At 43.8% G+C, this 18,012-nt stretch overlaps 1 protein-coding gene across 1 annotated transcript in view; it reads right to left on the bottom strand.

Annotated features, from left to right (window-relative positions):
- APCDD1 (APC down-regulated 1) overlaps positions 1-13,852 on the bottom strand; it is a 30,731-nt gene extending 16,879 nt beyond the window's left edge. The window contains exons 1-3 of the mRNA XM_085220766.1: positions 13,497-13,852; positions 4,612-4,795; positions 3,096-3,627 (exon numbers count right to left, since the gene is read on the bottom strand). Coding sequence (XP_085076892.1) covers positions 3,096-3,627; positions 4,612-4,795; positions 13,497-13,554 — 774 coding nt within the window. The 5' untranslated portion in view covers positions 13,555-13,852. The remainder of the gene's footprint in view (positions 1-3,095; positions 3,628-4,611; positions 4,796-13,496) is intronic.
- Between the last annotated feature and the right edge of the window lie 4,160 nt (positions 13,853-18,012).

Below are 18,012 nucleotides of genomic sequence, written 5' to 3'. Positions count from 1 at the left end.
TCATTTTCAGCTGGGTCCCAGTGGAGCAACAATTAGAAAAGGAAAGGAGTTCAAAGAAGAAGGGTTATAACCTTCCAGCAGTATGTTTGCCTGTGCTTTAAAAAAAAAAAAAAAGAAAGAAAAGAAAGAAAAGAAAAAAAAGAAAAAAAAGAAAAAAAAGAAAACCAACCAACCAGCATCTCTGTTACTATTCTTTCTCCATCCAGCAAACACAGCCCCACAGTCAGGCTAAGGTCCTGCTGGCAAAGAGAGCTTCATGGCTAGGTACAGGCTGAAACCCAGAAGTCCTTCATATTAGCTGCTTTGAAAGCTCATTTTTAAGGATATTTGTTATTTGTGCCGTGCTGAATGTCTACTACCAGCAAGTGCAACTTCTCTCTAGATAAAACAAATTTCACACCGAATTAGAACAAGATGAACCCAACCAAATTATGAAGAGAACCTACGCTGTGGGACACTCAGTCTATGTTCAACCTTCCTGCGCTTTGCAGCTGAAGTCTCCAGCTGAGACTGTTGTCCCAGCAATCCAGACCCTGAACATATAATACCATATACTGCAGGAGCCTACCAGGCTGGGCAAACAAATGCTTGAGGAGGAACAGAGGTAAAGTAACTTGCCAGAAGATAGAACTGAACAAAGAGGTCTGGAAGTCAGGACCTGGGGCCTCCATTTATGAAACTTCATGAAATTTATGTCGTGGAGAGCTGGAATTTTTGTGTACGTTGGTGTACTCAGAGTTAATTTTTGCTTTCTATAGTAACAGCACTTCCTGTAGCCAATAAATAAATGCCCTTATGAATGGCAGCCTCAAGATTCAGCCCTGCCAAGAATTGGCTACCAAAAGTCTTACTAGGAAGAACTGCACTTCATGAATATCAATGTATAATTGATATTCATGAATATCAATTGGCTTGTATGCCCTTCTACTCCCTCAGTTCATGTAAACATATAATATGGGAGCCTCCTCTGCGATCCACCTCACAGGTTTTCACTGATTTCAGTGCACACATACCTCAGGACAAGATCTGACCATTGTGACATGTAGGGCTGTGAGCTAACTGCATGCACAGGGGTTCAGACAGGCCCCCCCCATGCTGCCACAGCTCACTGACTGAGGCTGCTTTTACCTTCCACATAATGTCCATTGAAGTCAGAATGGATCATATCATGCTTGAGATAATGGGCTTTGTGAGTGTAAATGAGAGTTTCAAGTGCTCTCAGATATCTGTAAAATCTTTTGGTTTATACAGTCAATGTGGCTTGAGAAACAGACCTCCTTAGGCAAGATTTAATCCTTTTAATTTGAACATTACACTTTAGAGGAAATATTATTTTAAAAGCAAAAAGATTCTACCTTTTTGATTCTATGATAATATAAAGACAGGCAGGAAAACTGTGACCAGCACCTCCTAAAATTGCTCAGACCTGGACAAATGTCTTATTTGCATAAAACCAGTTGTACACCTGATTGTTGTGACTGTAATGAAATTACTAATAGGTGGAAATGTAGGCATTTACTGGGTCATCAATCAGTCCCTAACAGGGTAACTAAACTTGACCAGACAGATCTGAAAATATAGTCACCTCGATATACTACATCAAGATTTTTTTCTCTGTTTCACATGGTCAGAAAAAGATATACCATTTTTGCTGAACAGATGTAATGTAGCTGGAGTCAGATAATCTGATTCTACAGATTTTTTTTAATGTAGAGATTTAGGAAAGACCTTTCAATCCCAAATGAGCAAAGGGAAAGTAGATGTGTTTACTTGAATTAATTTTAGATAATTAAAACTGCCAAATCCAGAATTTGTGATGAGGAATATTCTGTGGTTCATCTACTGTTGCTAAAACTCTCCATTTTGAGAAGATGTATGTTTATGAACAAGAAGCAGATTCGTCCCATGCCACTTGAAGAAAACTTAATGAAAAAAGTGACAGCAGTGTTTGTATGGAGACATAGCTGGCTGTGAATTAAAATTATCACCAGGACACGCTTTTAAAATAATTAAAGGCAGATCACGTAAAGTCCTGAACTACTGAAATTTGTTATTCAGAAGAGGTAGACACAACAAAGGGTGGACGGAGTGGTTTTGAATGGAAGGGAAAGCCAAGGCTTTCCCATCAAAACTCTCCTTTCCTTTGTTGTGTTTCCTGCTATTGCTGATAAGCCTAGTTGCTGTTTGAACCAGTTACACAGTGAGAGGATTAAAAATGGTGATAACTCATTAGCTGGAAATGATCCTGCAGCAGTCTCTAGCTGGAACATACTGATAGCAACTGCAGCCTGCAATATGGTTCCAATTGCTGCGTTCCTTTGAAATGTCACCAGGAAAGATGTACAGACAGACCTCCTGCTACAGGCCATCAATGCCTACTCTTCCTGTTTGATTTTTATTTAACTTACCATGAGTTGATTGGTTGCCAGTGAAGCTGAAGGCACTTTGAAGCTCCTCTGAAAACTGTATTATCAAATGGAATTAGTGACCCATTCTAAATTCACCTGTTTTTCATTTCATTAATTTGTATGCCTGCTTCTGGATCCATGACCTGCACAGTCCATCCGTTTTTTCCCCTTCTTGCTGCCCCTTTCATGTCTCTACCATCCAGTTTCCTCTTTTTCTCTTCAGATTATGGATCACCCAAATTCCATGTGTTGATACAACCTGATTTCCTCTCCCCCCGATGCTCCTTCAGCTATACAAGCATGCACTGATGCCTGTTTCTCAGTCCCGCATCAAACTCTTCTCTTCTGCTAGCCTTCAACCACAGTCCTAGCCAGCAACTCCAGTCACCTCTGTAAGAGGTCTTCGATACCATCTTCAGACTAACAGTGGCCTTTATTGGCTTTAGCTCATCAGACTACCTTTCATGCATTTGATGCAGTCTCATAAACCACAAAAGGTACTACTTTCCTGAAATATGCTCTGTGATCTTTTTGTAAACGACTGCATCATCTGTAAAGCCACCATCCATTTCTTATTTTAGAACCACATCTGCACTTTAGATTACACTAGTGCATTGATTCAGAGGAGCTGAATAACGTGAGCTTTGCCACTAGTAACTTAACAGGATGCCATACACACATACATACCTTGGCATTTTGAAGAGGAGGTTGGTAACTGGAGGGTCGGTAGTACCTCCTCTGGGTTGCATCAGTATGAATATCTCCAAGAAATAGCTCCTCCACGAGGTGATCTAAATTGTGATGCAGATACTGCTTCTCCACGCGAATCAGCTGGAGTTCATGCATGGCAAAATTCAGAGCCTTGGTGCATTCACAGCCATTCTCTTCTCTGAGCAAATCATAGCTCACATCCTGTTCCCAGGGACTATCTTCTGGTATAAATCCAGGACATGTATTGTTGACCAACTCACTTAATTTTTTGGCTACTGCTTCATTGTGGCTTATGATCTGTATGTTGCGTAGCTGATAATCAGCTTCAGTACCCCCTCGGATGATCCAGGATGCTTGGCGGAGACGAATTTTGCCACGTATAACTAATGTGTAGATAGGGTTAGTGCAGCGATTGCCACCATAGTAAAACTGATAAGCTTTAAATGTATTATTGTGATAGAATCTATAAGATCTTGTGATGAACTCTGGGCCTGCTCTGACTTCACAGCTGTGGGAAGACAGAAACAAAATTTTAGCAAGGTGGCACATTTTAGCAAGGTGACAAGAATGAGCAACACTGCATGGGTCCAGAGATATCTGGGTACTCATGCCCCTCTGAAATGAAGTAAATAGGAACTAGGTACTATGATCTGCCAATTCACCAAGAATTTCCTCTGCTATTACAGTAATATATCTAAGGTTTTACTTCTCATAGGTTTAAATACTTTGCGTCATATTTCACGTTTCCTTTTTGTCTAATGACTACCATGTGACTAATTTTATGAAAAAAGTCACAGGTTATTAAACATCTATTCTTCTCTTTTGCATGGTAGATTTAGCAAAAGCACTGATAACATCAGAAAGTGAAATGCCAAATATCCACAGAACAGGATAGGGAACTGGCTTCTGCAGCTGCTGAAACCCAAGATTCTCCTACTACAACTCACTTGAAATATATGGGCAACTACTGCATGCTGAGACATTCAAGCAAAATAGCTCTCTGAATTAAAAGTTATGTATGGAGAGGAAAAGAACTGGTGAAATACAGCTTCTTAATTTCTTTTGCTAAGAAAACTAACTTGTGCTAGACAAACACTCTGAAAATAAGAATCCATTCAACGGATCTAATGCATGCAGTCTAAGATAGTATAATGTTACATTTGAATAAGCATTTTGGCTACTTGATGGTCTCTTTCCTATTCAGAAAGAGATTTAAAGATATTTCACAGTTGCTGTTTAAAATCCAGACTACAAATTGATTCATCAAGAATAGTATGCTATTCCTATGAACATAACACAGCTCCTTCTTTTATACATAAACTTACTATAAAGCATTTGGAATTTGAAGTATCACCATATTAAAGAAATTAGTTCCTCTGCTTGTTATATATATAAAAATATATATAAAAATTTTCATCCTTCTTTCTTCATTTCCTTCTCCTTTTCCTCTTTCACATACACCACTCAAGCATCTCGTTTGATCTTTCCTTACCCGGTAGAGACCCAGTGTCCCTCTATATTGGGAGGCATTTGCACAGTGATGCGGGCCCCATTGTGGAGGTGTTTCAGCATGTGATGACACTGTGACTCCTTGAAAGCCCTCCACGCACTCTTCTCCAAGGAGCGGGGGTGGGACCTGCTGTCCGTATGAAGAAGAGCAGAGCCTTCTCCCAGCCCTGCAATAGAAAAGCAGAAATTATCCAGTGATCCCAGTAAGAGAGCCTTCAACATGATAAAGGTGGTTGTGAACATCTCATGTTGAATGACACTTGTTCACAACATTACGTGTCTGGGAAAGAAGAGGCTACATTTCTTGTCTCATTTGAAAAATAAAAAAAATATGCAATGCTCTTCTTCTCTATAACTCCACAAAGGCTTGAACCTAAGTGCTGCATTTCTACGCCCAGTGATGTGGCTCTAGAGCTAAGTTTTACAGACACCTCTTTAATCTCTGGTCAGGACAATAAGAAATCTGGGCTTGGAATTCCCAGAAACTTGCATCCAGATCTGGACATAAACTGTGGTTTCAGCCCCCCTCTAATTTGAACGCTTCTATACTAAACTTGCAAACAAAGACTACTCTTGAAAGCCAAGGGAAAAACAGATCTTAAAAGCAAAGCCTCTGCACACAGGAAGCCTCTTTGATGACTGAGGTGGTCAATTAGAGGCAGATCCTGCTATTTTTATTTTAAAGGAGAAAAGGAATTTCAAAAGCTAATTTTGTCTCCGTCAAACAGTAATTTTGGTTTCTAGTAATGTATACATACAAAACCCACCAGCGATCTTTTTACACAATATTAATTGGACAAAATGAATATGTAGCTTCAGGAGGAATGCGTCTTTACTCTTTTAGGCACCAAGTGCTCTTCGATATGTTGGAAAACATGGATCAAAAGAAAAGCATGCATCTAGAGGTTAAGAGATGAAAAACATGAACTTACATAACAGGTGGGAAACCGTTAATACTTTATCAAAAGGAATTTAAATCCTCTGGGCTAGGAAAAAAATATGGGGTGTGCACTGGAAGCCAGTCTGGCTGTCTGGGGAGAGGGAAAGCTCAATGACATGTGCTCCTAGGGGTAAGGGTTAGGGTTTGCCGTGTCTTTTTTGATGACTTTCCTGCCCAACTTGGCTCTAGAACTGGGCTCTTTTGTATCACTCACCCTATGCGGTCCAAGCCACCAAACTAGACCCTGCTCTGTATTCCCCAAGGCAGATATCAAAATATGAGGCATGAAGAGCAGCCTCTAAATGTAAGGTCTGTCATTCAGGCTGATGTTAAGGTTGTGCTCAGTCCCACAGTGCACAGTATTGCTGCAGAACTTACAAGAAAACCAGCATTATTCATTTTTAGATAGACGCTGTTTCCAAGCTTTGCCATTTCCTATTGCTAAAAGTAAACTGTGTCAGTGACTCATGATGTTGACTAGGTCTCATGTCTTCTGGAATAAACTTAGGTTAACACCTCGGAAAACGGCACTGCTAGAAATACAAATACACGTCACCCATAAGAGCAATTTCTACACTGAACAAAGGCAAGGAGTTTTCCAGTAGGCAGAGTAAAGAGTGATCAGAAACATGACTACAAATACTTGAATGTAAACAGTACTTATCACAGAATGATCTTGAGATTTAATGAGATTAACGGATCCAACTTCACAGTCTTTATTAGCAGATCTAGCAGCTTTGTTGCAGTTTACCACTAATTCTTCCTTCTGAATTTATGGCCTTCCTTTCTAAAGGGTAATAAATACGAGAGATGCTTTGATATCTGAGCATGCCATCTGAGATGCACTTAAAGGACTTTCAGAGGGTCAGTACTTCTTTCTTTCTGAAAGCCAGTCTTCTCAGGCCTTTTTGCAATACTGAGCAGACTCTCTTGTGCATCAAACAACAGTTGTTCTAAAACAAGAAATGGCAGGGTCACTTCCAAAGCAGTATGGTCACACTAGGACGATGCTCTCCTGAATCTGACAATCTTTTGAGAAGCAGGATTTAGCAGATAGGTCTTTCATCAGTCTTTCATGGTCATAGCCTCTTGGCCCTAAGCCAGCATCTCTTGGCAGCCTAGTTCACCTGGAACAGAACTCAGCTCTCAAAAACTTGAGCTTATCAGGTCTATCTGAAACCTTGTGGGCATGGGCTTGATGTCACAGGCCCTCATGCTGCCGGAAGAACAAGTTCAGCCAGGTCCGGTGAAATTTGCCATACACCTCTTTCTGTTGTTATGAACTACAGCTAATGTTTCAGACCTTCTCCTTTAGCAAGTTTTCCCATCCTTACATCTCTACACACTCGAAAAATTCAGCACATTCTCTTTAATGGAGTGCTTCTGCCCATGGCTCTTTTGTGTCAGAAAGGGTACCGCCTGCAAGGTACCTGCTGGATGCTAGAGCTGTCACTACTCTTTCAACAGAAACACAGCTATCAGGATGTCTCTGCAAAGAAATTATCTCACATTGAAAAAGCCTTTGAAAATTCACATTTTTGCCTGGAATTGTTAAGCATTTGCAATCTGCCATTAAGAGGAGGTTTTGAAATGTGACTTAAGTGACTTTTTCCAAAGCACATGTATCACGCACTTTGCTTTTAGGCTGCTGTGCTTTTCATAACACGTCATATGATTCATGAATACAGATGCGCTTGAAAATGAATGATTTTTTCATTTAAACATATTTGGGCATTTAATTTCCGCAAGCAAAATCCTTCTGCAGTAGGATACCATCTTGTATGTGTACATACAAGAGAAGATGTGGTAACCACATTATACACTGCCAATTATTCCCTGGAGGAAATAATGAAAAGAGGGGTTTTTGAAAAGGAGTCAAACTTTCTGTGACATTATGCAGGGTCTTTTTGATATTGCTTAAAAGCAAGCTGGCCTCTAGCCCTCCCTGGAAGTACAGCTGGATGTAGTTCTATCTTGCAAACAACAAACTGTACCCAGTGGATGGGAGATTTGCATTGTCAGCCACAGAGATCTGTATCTGAGAAGCGAGCATGTGCTCAGGATTCATCCATCAAAGTGTGACAAATGATGATGGGAAGAAGCTTAAGTCAAGACAGGCATGAGAACATAAAAAAGACTGTAGAGATTGAGGAAGAGATGCAGAAGACACACACATGCCAGGCAACATCCCATACATTGGACCTGACTATCAGAATACAGATTATGGTGTAAGATTAAGAGGCAATGATGGGACCCTTACCTTGCTTACTACATTTTTCAATGTTTGTGTTGCTGACATAAGGAAATATTTAATTTAGCAGAGCCTTTTTCCTCACTGAGTCATGATTTCAACGCTTTTGTTTATAACTACATATGCTTGTATGACTTCCAGTCAAAGGTGCCCTAGCTTCACTTGTGTTACCTAAAAATCCCTCACAAAGAATGGTGATGTACTTTCTGTGCAGGGCATGAAGCTGAACACTGTCTCCTGTGCATTTCCACACTGTGGATAATTCAAAGCAGTACAGAATCCCCTGCTCCCTTTTGGCAGTGCACAGTGAAGTGTTCTGCAAAACTGAGGCCTCGTGGGGATGATGGCATTCATTGTAAAAGTTCTATTTGGCGATGTTCAAAGTTCGACATTGCTGGAAGGCTTAAGATTAAAACGTGCTTTCACAAAATTGAGGAAAGAATTTAACGGCTCTTAAAAGCCCACTTTGGAGCCCAAGCATGGTTGCAACATACTTGGAGCCACAACTTTCATTCAGAGGGATCCAGCTCTGCTATTCCCTATAGCACAGACAGATGATAGGCTTCAGAATCTCCATGATAAGCCACGTATTTCAGACTCAAGGTCTGACACTTACTTTTAATTTTTTTATGTGAAATGAAGGAATCTTGCACATTCATAAAAGACAGTCCACCATCTAATCATTCGAAAGTGTGACAGACTTAAAACCCATTCTTTGCATGGTGCTAATGGCAGCGTTTTTGTGAAGCCTCTAGTTAACACTTCCTACAGCTACACCGTGACCACAGGCCATAAGATTGTATCAGCCTCCCCAGGATGGCTGCCTATTCACAGCAGCAAGTCCAAAAGAAAAAAGAAAATTCCAGAGCTTCCTAGAAAAGCAAAACAAAGAACAACAAATGCATTTTTGATGCATTTTTGATGCATTGATAACCAACTTCACTTTCATAATCAAGACCTAGCAGCATAGATCACAATACAGCTTTAGCACCAAAGTCTGAATCGAAGACAGTACACAAGGTGCTGCAGTTCTGTCCCACAGCTGGGAATCCCCTTCAGTGCCCCACAGATCAAGTGTTAGAGAGGTAGAGCCAACAACCATCGGAGTGGGAAAGCAAGGTGTGGGCAGCTGCCAGGTGAGAATGCATAGCTGGCAGCACCCACTGCACCAGGTGCTGATAAGGCGGGGGCTTCAAGCTCTGGGGTTCACCCATAAACCTCTATCTGATGTGGGAACAACCACTGCAGATAAAAATAATTGGAAGGTAAGATGGGTTACTTTCAAGTTCTTCAAAGATTTCTGCACATAGCTGCGAGTAAAATACCAATCTCGAAAGGGTGATCTGCTGGCAGCTGGTTACCCAACTTTCAGAAGTTGCTTACAAAAAGTTCTTCACAAACACTTCTGCAAAAAACCGTGAGCTGCTATACTCAATGGCTCAGTTTTTGGAAAAATAGTATGTAAGCAATGTACAATTGCGCCATCAATAATGGTAAGTAATGTTGTGCTTGAGCACAAATTCTAATCTTTTAATTCATATCTAGACACCACAGGCAAATTCTGTTCTCAACTTTGCAAGATTGCAAAAGTATAGTTTGAATAATCTTAAAGGTTAAACTTTTAGATTTAAATCAGTTTAATTAACAAACACCTCTATCAGAATGGAAACCATGGCTTCAAATATGGCCAAATGGAGCACTTCAAAACATGGGTTCCTAGCTACTACACCTTCAGCAGGCTCACCTTTGACTCAACGGGAGGATAAACGTTAACAACAAGTAGGACTAAAAACTGGATTTAGATTGGGATTGCTCAAGAGGAACCACTTGGACTTTCATTTATAGCCCTGGAAAGTCTAGAAGAACACCATTCTGCTACAAATTAAAAACAATCTCAAGTGGTAGTCCAAGTGCAAAACACACAATGACATTTGAACATGCAGGCTGCAGCTCTGCTCCAAGCCCTTTTCAAGTTCGAACTTGTTTGAAACATTAAAAACTTTACCACAGATAAAGGATAATTGGCAGGATTAAGTTTATAGCTCTCCTTATCTGGGCAGTCGCCCTGCGCAATTAAATAAATACACATTTGGATTACTCTCTTTCTTGATGTGGGAGAGTGCTAGATAATGCTCGTGACAGGCCTTCGGCTGCAGTGCAAACTTGTGTAATTACATTGGGGAATATAATGTCCTGTTACCAAGCCGCTGTCTGTGTTTACCAGTGTTTTCTCTGCACTCAGAACTTCAAACGGTCCTCTCACAGCATCAGGACCTAAATTAGCTGCTGAGAACAAAGGGGCTGGGAAAGGAAAGCTGAATTTCCTGGTCATAAAAGCAGACAGGACAATGACTTCCCTTAACAGGTATCCGCTGATGTTCCTGTGCACGCAGGGCTTGCAGGCACAGCTGCCAAAGAGCCTCGCGCCCTCACGGAGGGAAAGAAGCACTGCAGAGCGTGAAAGAGCCTGGAGGGAGATGAAATGTCCTTAGAAGGCAGAGCTAGAATGAAGCTCCTTAAGGCTAGCTGCCTCCGGCTCAGATTCTCTGCTATCTTACAGCCCTGTCTTTGCTTGGAGGAGATCAGAGGACCCAGCACGTAGCAGGGAAGCTCTGCTAAGTGCGAGCCTGGCTCTTAATTCAGATCCCCGCAGCTCCCAACGCCAAGAGTAAAGCCACCTCTGCCCGGTGGACATGCTTTCCTCCAGAGTCACAAAGGGTTAATTAAAGCCCACCTCCATGCGGGGCAGCCCTGTGCCGAAGTGCAATCTAACCTCGACAGTAGTTGGGTCTCGCCCCCTTTGAAGCCGACATCTGGTCTCCATCACGGACATCTGCACACTGCCGTCCTCCACACACGGTGCGGCTGTTTGTTCAGGTGGGCCTTGCGTCCGCACAAGGAGCGCTAACCAGCTTGCCATGGGCCACCGCACCCGCCAGCAGCCCTACTTAGAGCACTGCGTCCATAAATGAAACATTACTGTTCTAAACTGCTGGGCATGCTTGGCATCAGCACGCTGCGTGCCAGTTTTGGGCTCCATCGCTCACCAGCCTGTCTCCTACATACACTACAGAGCGCAAAGATTGCTCACCACCACCATCTCCTCCCACTGCAAGCCCACAGCCAAGCCACGGAGGATGGGTGAAATCAAATTTACGCTGATGAAACTGTGAATAAAACTTAATCTATCTCTTCCTGCAAACTCCCCCCTTTATTCTTTTATTCATTGTCTTCCAGATTGCCAAATGAAGCATGTTACAGAGGGAACAGACCTCATAGCCTCTAGCACGGACTGCAATTCTGGTCCATTTTACAGACATGGGTATTTACATCGTATACACTTACTTATTTTCCATAAACAGGTTTTGAAATGAAACACTACTTTAAACGATATTGCCAGTGAACTTTTAAAGGCATAAACAGTTTTGCTCTGAAAAGTCTAGCAGTCCTGTCTTCATCTTTATTAGGCTATTCCCATGATGTTATCAACAAATTGTTTTAGTTAGGGTTTCTAATTCACTATTCTAGCAGTAACATAATCAGAAATAAGCTAAAGTTTCTTCTCAGCATCTGTACTTGTTAAAAAAAAGTTTACGTTTCCAAAAGAAATTAGCCAAATTTGTTTTGAACCCTCTTGGAGTTGACTCTTATTAATCAGGTTTTCCGGAGCTGAACAATCTTAGCTTTTGACATCTGAAACTTCTGTGGCTTTCTCTCTAACCAAAGAAAACAGCGATAATGGACAACTTCCAGCTGCAAACCTCTTATGATATTGCACAGGTTTTATTTTGACTAAGGAACACAAGTTTTTCCAAATAGTAATTCAGCAATGTTAAAGTAGGCATTTCTTAACATAATGAAAGCATAAGCTTTAGTCTTACAGGACATTCTAACTTGCTTTATAAAGCTTTAAATCCTAAATACACACACACACACCCTCTCGCTCACTTTTAACCCTTAATTTGCCAGGTGCAATAGAAACTTTAAAGACAACATGACATGGTGTAAAGAGGCTTAGTGCTGCAATCCCCTGGGACTGCCTGTTCTTATACATCACCAGCTCAGGCTGGCCACTGGCTGAAGGATGCTCCTACTGACTCCACGGCACACAGAGAAAGCTTCAGGCAAAGTTAAAGCTAACAGGGTAAGTGCATACAGACTAGCTGAACTTTAGTCCACTGTATGATACCAATGGCATTTTCAAGGTTTTAAGGGTGGCAACTTCCCCACGCTTGAAGCTCAGATCCTGTGAACTGCTACTTCACTGAGGTGTAGATGTTTACACACAAGCCACCAAGCTGCATCATTCTGCAAGAATATAGGTATACTTTTGCTGAAACATAACCACAGATGGAAAAAATAGACTATTTTCCTACTTCATGCTCTTTTGGCAGCTGCTGTTTTGATCTGATCATCAGCCTTGATTTGTTTCCCGCTCCAGCCAGGGTTCAGCACTGCTCTGTAATTCCAAGCAGATGAGCCAGGGAGTCCAACCCTGTAATTACACCTCCTCTCCTTACCCTCTAACTCCAAGCCTCCCATTTTCACTCTTACATCTCGGATCACAAGAGTTTTAAGAAACACCTTTGGCGTCCCAGTGGGTCTGGCTTAACTAAACACATTTATGCTCTCTCTGGATTTCATTGCTGAGCTGTGAGAAGGGTATAAAGCTCCCTCTTGGGGAACAAGGTCTTTTGCTCTTTGTCTCTCGAAACAAAATACACAATCAGAAGTCCATGCTCTTTATTATTTATTGAATACCATCTGTGTGCTTAGCACTTGTACAAACACAGAGAGAGGCAATCCCTGCTCCACAAAATCAATCCCAGGAATAGCTCTGAAACCCTTATCCCCGCTCACAGATCTCACCCTCAATCCATGTAGGTTACTTGCATACTAACAGCTAAAGCAAATTCCTCTTTTTACAAGCCACCTCAGGGTCCTAGAAAATTTAACTGAAGTAGTCTGGATGCTACAAAGTACTCTCGCGTTCAGAATGTGCTTCAAAACGATGCTGTGACTTGAGGAGCTTGAGTCACTCTTGGAGAACGATATCTCGCCTGGATTTCTCAAATCTGGCTGCCAAATGTTAGACATACCGAGGCAGCTAATTAAATAGGCTGCCTTTCAGAAGTCGCTCTTGAAGAACATCGGGATTCTAGACAAACATGCTAGATGTACGCGCTGCACGTAGCACACACAAGTTTAAATACGTTAGGCACCAAACTTTTGCCTGCCTGAGGTTTGGAGACACATCAGTCCGTGGCTCAGCAGAACAGCGGGCAGTGTCACCCCGAGCCCCCGGTGCCCTATGCCGGCAAACGCCGCAGCGAGCACCTCCCGGCCACAAGCCTCCTTCTCGGCCGCAGGTGAGGCATGGTCCGGCAGGTCGGACATTCTCCTGGCAACTCCCACGGCTGTGCCAGCTGCCCGTCCAGCCTCTCCATCCCAAAGCCACGGGCACGCAAGGTGCCCAGCCGAGCAGGACAGAGGCACGGCCGCTCGCCCTATGGCTTCGCCACACCCCGCTGCTCCGAAGTTTTATTCACCCCCGAGGCGAAGCGGGCGACCTCCGCGTGGCTGCGCTCCTACCCCTCAGCCGGACCCACGCCGCAGGACGAGAGCACCAGCCGCGTCCCGTCCCCACCGGAGGAACCGCCGGGCTCCCCGCACTCACCGTGCAGCAGCAGGGCCGGGAACAGGTACCGCATCAGGCTGCCGTACGGGACGGACATCTCCGCGCTCCGTGCCCGGGCCGCCAGCACGCACAGCGGGCCGTGCCGCGCTCAGCGCCGGGCCGGGCAGCCCATGGCCGGCGCTAGGGGGCGGGCGGCTGGCGGGGCGGCAGGGCGGCCGGGACACACCGCCTCTCCTTCGGGAACCCGTCCCTCGCTCCTGAGATCGGGCTCCACTCGCCGCGTCCTCACCCGTATCCACGAAGCGCGGCGGCGGCTCCGCTTCATATTTCCCCTTCCAGCGGGAGGAGGAGGGGTCGGGAGGTGGGGACTCCCGCGCTGCCGCCGCCGGGAGGAGAGGAGGGCGGGCTGGAGGGGCGGCCCGTGGGGTGTCCGCCGCCGGGCGGGGGCGGGTCGGGGCGGGGGAGGCTACGTGCGGGGGGGCCGGACGGTGTTGGGGCGGTCCGGGAGGTTCTCGGCAGGTACGGTGCGGCTGTGGGAAGGGGGACAGAACTCGAGGAGTGGAATCGTTTTGGCCGCGGTTCTCCATATCAATTAGACATTTTAAAGAACAGGCGTCTGAGTTGCCGCCTTTGATGTTGCACTCTGTGCGTTTTCCCATGGCCGTAGGATCACAGCACATCGTGAGTTGGAAGGGACCCACAAGGACCATCGAATCCAACTCCCATCTATACACAGAGCACCCAAAATCCTAACCCTATGCCTGAGAGCAGTGTCCAAACGCTTCTTGAATTCTGGTACTTGGGGCCATGACCACTGAGCAGCCCGTTCCGTGCCCACCGCCCTGTGGTGAAGCACCTGTCCCCAACCCCCAGCTGCCCTCCCCTGACACAGCTCCATGCCGTTCCCTTGGGCCCTGTCGCTGTCACACAGAGCAGAGCTCAGCGCTGCCCCTCCGCTCCCTGAGAGGAGCTGCAGCCACCGTCAGGCCTCCCCTCAGCTCCTCTGCTCTGGGCTGAGCAAACACAGGGACCTCAGTCACCCCGAGTCTTATGTCCTGGTCATTCAAACACATGTTCTTAAGAGTTGTATGTGTTGACAACTTGTGCCTGAGTTTGAATGCAGGGCTTTATTTTACACAGCCCGCTGCTCACAAACATCGTATTTTCCAGTTTTTGTTTGTGTCCATGGGCTCAGCTGTAGTGTCCCATGACAAAGAACGTGTAACAAATTGGAAAATTTTGAGAAAATCAATGTAACCGAGTTTTGAATGGTTTAAGCTGAAGTGTTTACACGCTGAGTGATTAAAAAGAAACACAAACAACAATGACTCTTTCCAGAAGAATAAATTTAATCTTCCTCGCTTATACAGAGAGGAAGCTGAGACAGAAACAAGTAGTGGTGAGTCAGAATGCGAGCTCTGGTGCTTTGGATTCTCAGAGTTACACTTGTTCCTTCAAACAAATGTTTTTCAGGTCAGAAGGTACAGTTTCCAGAGCACCTGGTGGTGGTCTTTACAAGGCTATAGTGGGTAGATATCTGGTCAATGACCTGGTGAGAGATGCACAAAGGAGAATAACCTCCTTCTCGAGATAGGTGCCCCAGAATGCAAGTAAAGCTGGCTATGGCCATGAAAATACCCTTCCCCAATGTTTCTTGCTCATCTTCAACCCATTCCTGTAGCTGCCACAGAAGTGTTTGTCAGCTGTGTGTATGAAGGAACAATTCATGCTGTAGACCTAATGCGGTTGGAAAAATTGTTTGTGTACTTGGCTGTTTTTAAGAGAGGATCAAGATTAACCCTGGACAACTAATTTTGCTGCCTGTAACAATCTGGTAGTGGCTGAGACATCAAAGTAGATTTTCTTTATCTGCAGGTTCTGAAAGGGGAAACTGATTCAGTGGCCAAAGAAGGCAGGTGATGTTCACTTAGATGCAGTACAAGCATCTGCATTTATGAGTCTTGGGAACTCTTGAAGCACATCATGTATATGCATACTGGTTGCCTCTGCTAACAGAAGATTTTGCCAGAATGATGGGTGAGATAATGCTGGGCTACCAACCAGTAATACCAGGACATGAGTACATGGTAACACATGGTGCTGGAACAGGCTGCCCAGAGAAGTTGTGAAGGTGTTCAAAGTCAGGATGGATGGGGCCCAGGGCACTCTGATCAGCTGTCTGATTTGGTGAGTGGCAACCCTGCCCATAGCAGAGGGGTTGAAACTACATGATCTTTGAGGTCCCTTCCAACTCAAGCCATTCTATGATTCTGTGTATTGTGGAAGGTAGTGCATATGGGAAAGTGAGCCACCCCATGGGTGGGCTGAGCAGTGGATGGCTTTAGGGAGGTCTTGCCTATTGAGAAGCAGCCAGCTCAAAGAGTCTTGCTTGTTTGGCAGCTGTGTAGGAAGGCTTTCTTAATGTAAGCCCTGTGCTAATGCTAGTTGTTTAGGTGACCTTTCAAAGCCATGTTCTTGTAGGGTCCCTCAATGTATCTAGTCTACCACCTCACCTGAGGAAGCAGCAAGTCAGAAGGAGATAACATAAATGCCCACCCAGGATGTAAGAGGTAGCCAATGCCACTGTGAACAGTAATGAAAAGTGAGCAGTTTTGAACTGTAATTATATCAAAGTAGCAACATCCTGAAGGGGAGGCTTTTTTCCTGTGAACATAACCTATTCTGTCATCTTTGAATCAAGCAACAAAATGATGTGCAGGATGAGCCTGCGAAAAATCATCTGTCCAAGAAGTGTGAGATTTGTCCCCTGGGAAGGGACATCCTCCCCCCGGCAGCATCACTAACAGCTTCTCATAAGCAGAAAGGGGAATAACTTTACTGTTCCACCAGCCAACTTTGTAAATTAGGCCCCGCTTGTGATTTACTATCAGCACGGCTTCAGATGTGGTAATGAAATGAAATGAAATCAATACCCAGTGGACCCAGGCACAGCAGAACTTTCCAAAAACAACACAGACTATACTTTGTCTTTTACTCACCTTTTTTATTTTCTGATATTTTAAGGACATGGGATTTTTCAAACTGATGCACAATATTTTTTTGATAGTGTGCCCAGCTTACTTCTACTTGTTTCATTACTGTGCCCCTGCTCTGCATTTACTGTTGCTGTAACAGGAAGCAGTGACAAATAACAGCTCCTTGCACTTTGATCTAAGCAGCATGTCACATCCATGCCCATTAAAAATTATATTAACCAATCCAACCATGACTTTGTGAACTTAGGCTCCTGGGGTAGGGTCTGTGCTTAATGTGTGTATAAAGTAATATCGTTTACAAAGACATCTCAGCCACACTGACAGTTGGACTAAACAATCTTAAAGGTCTTTTCTAATCTTAATGATTCTGTGGTTCTATATTCTCAAAAATAACGCAGGGGCAAAAGCATTTAAAAAAGGAAGTCAGCAGAAAATGGGCAGAAAGTGGTCATTTAGGAAACTAACCTGATGGAAAGTGTGCTTTGGGGCTGAGGCTCTCTACAAAAGTATTAAAATAGAAAGAAAACTAATTTGTCAGGTTTGTTGCATGACACTCAAAAGACCTAGGCGTATCTGCATGGAGCTTGTCTAGCTAAGGTGCAGGCTGATTAGCTGACAGCCAATGCCAGTCTTCTGGTGAAAGACTTTTAAAGGGAAAGAGTGGGGCTCACGAGCTCCAGAAAAATGGAATGGGGTAGCACCCTTTCACTCTGTAATGCTTTGGCAGTGCCACAGCTGTGATTAGCCAATGGCTAAATTACTTTTTTTTAAAAGACAGTATGATCTTTTGAATGTGGCAAAGGAATGGGATGTAAAGATTTATTGGAAAAGAATGGAGTGACTGGTTCACAAAAAGTCAGAAGTCTGTGAGGTTTCTGTTTGTGGATTGCCCATGACAAGTTCATCAGAACAAGTGAAGATTTGGAGAGAGGTTTTGCTACATGCCCAGCTGAAGTTGAAATTCGCAAGTTCAGCCTACAGCTTGTCTGATCAAGGCTAGATGTGGCTCTGGGCAGCCTGGTCTAGTGCATGGCAACCCTACCCATGGCAGGGGAGTTGAAACTAGATTATCTTTGAGGTCCTTTTCAGCCCAGGCCATTCTATGAGTCTATGATTCTATGATACATAGAAATACACTATATGACATCTTATTTTGGCTTTGGCTATTTGAGGGAAAGTTGAACTGTTCTACAGTGTAAAACAGTTTGTTTCTTCATTCAAGCTGGACTGAAGAACCTATATTTTGTGGGATTTAGCAGGCTCTATCAGTTACTGCATCTATTATTTTTGTGTTTTTGAATAATATGTATAACCCGTTTCTTTTTTTTTCCTCCCATTCTTTGTTAACAAAAAGAACCAAAAAGAACTGACAGAGCCTTTGGCAGTATTTTCTAAATGTCTGGTCACAGAGTTGTGCAGAGTGTTTCACCTTTCCCCTCTGGCTGCTTGATCTTCAGTGGAGCCTGTGGAACATAACGATTATTTTAAAGGACACCAAGTCTGTTTTTAGTTTCTCAGGCCTGTGCCTGTGGTGATGCTCACCTTCAAACTGTGGCTCT

This window comes from Meleagris gallopavo, chromosome 3 (genome assembly GCF_905368555.1).
Source record: "Meleagris gallopavo chromosome 3, MGAL_WU_HG_1.1, whole genome shotgun sequence".
In the NCBI taxonomy this organism is placed as follows: Eukaryota; Metazoa; Chordata; class Aves; order Galliformes; family Phasianidae; genus Meleagris; species Meleagris gallopavo.
Note: the sequence above shows the minus strand (reverse complement) of the source record. Positions and strands in the feature narration are given on the sequence as shown.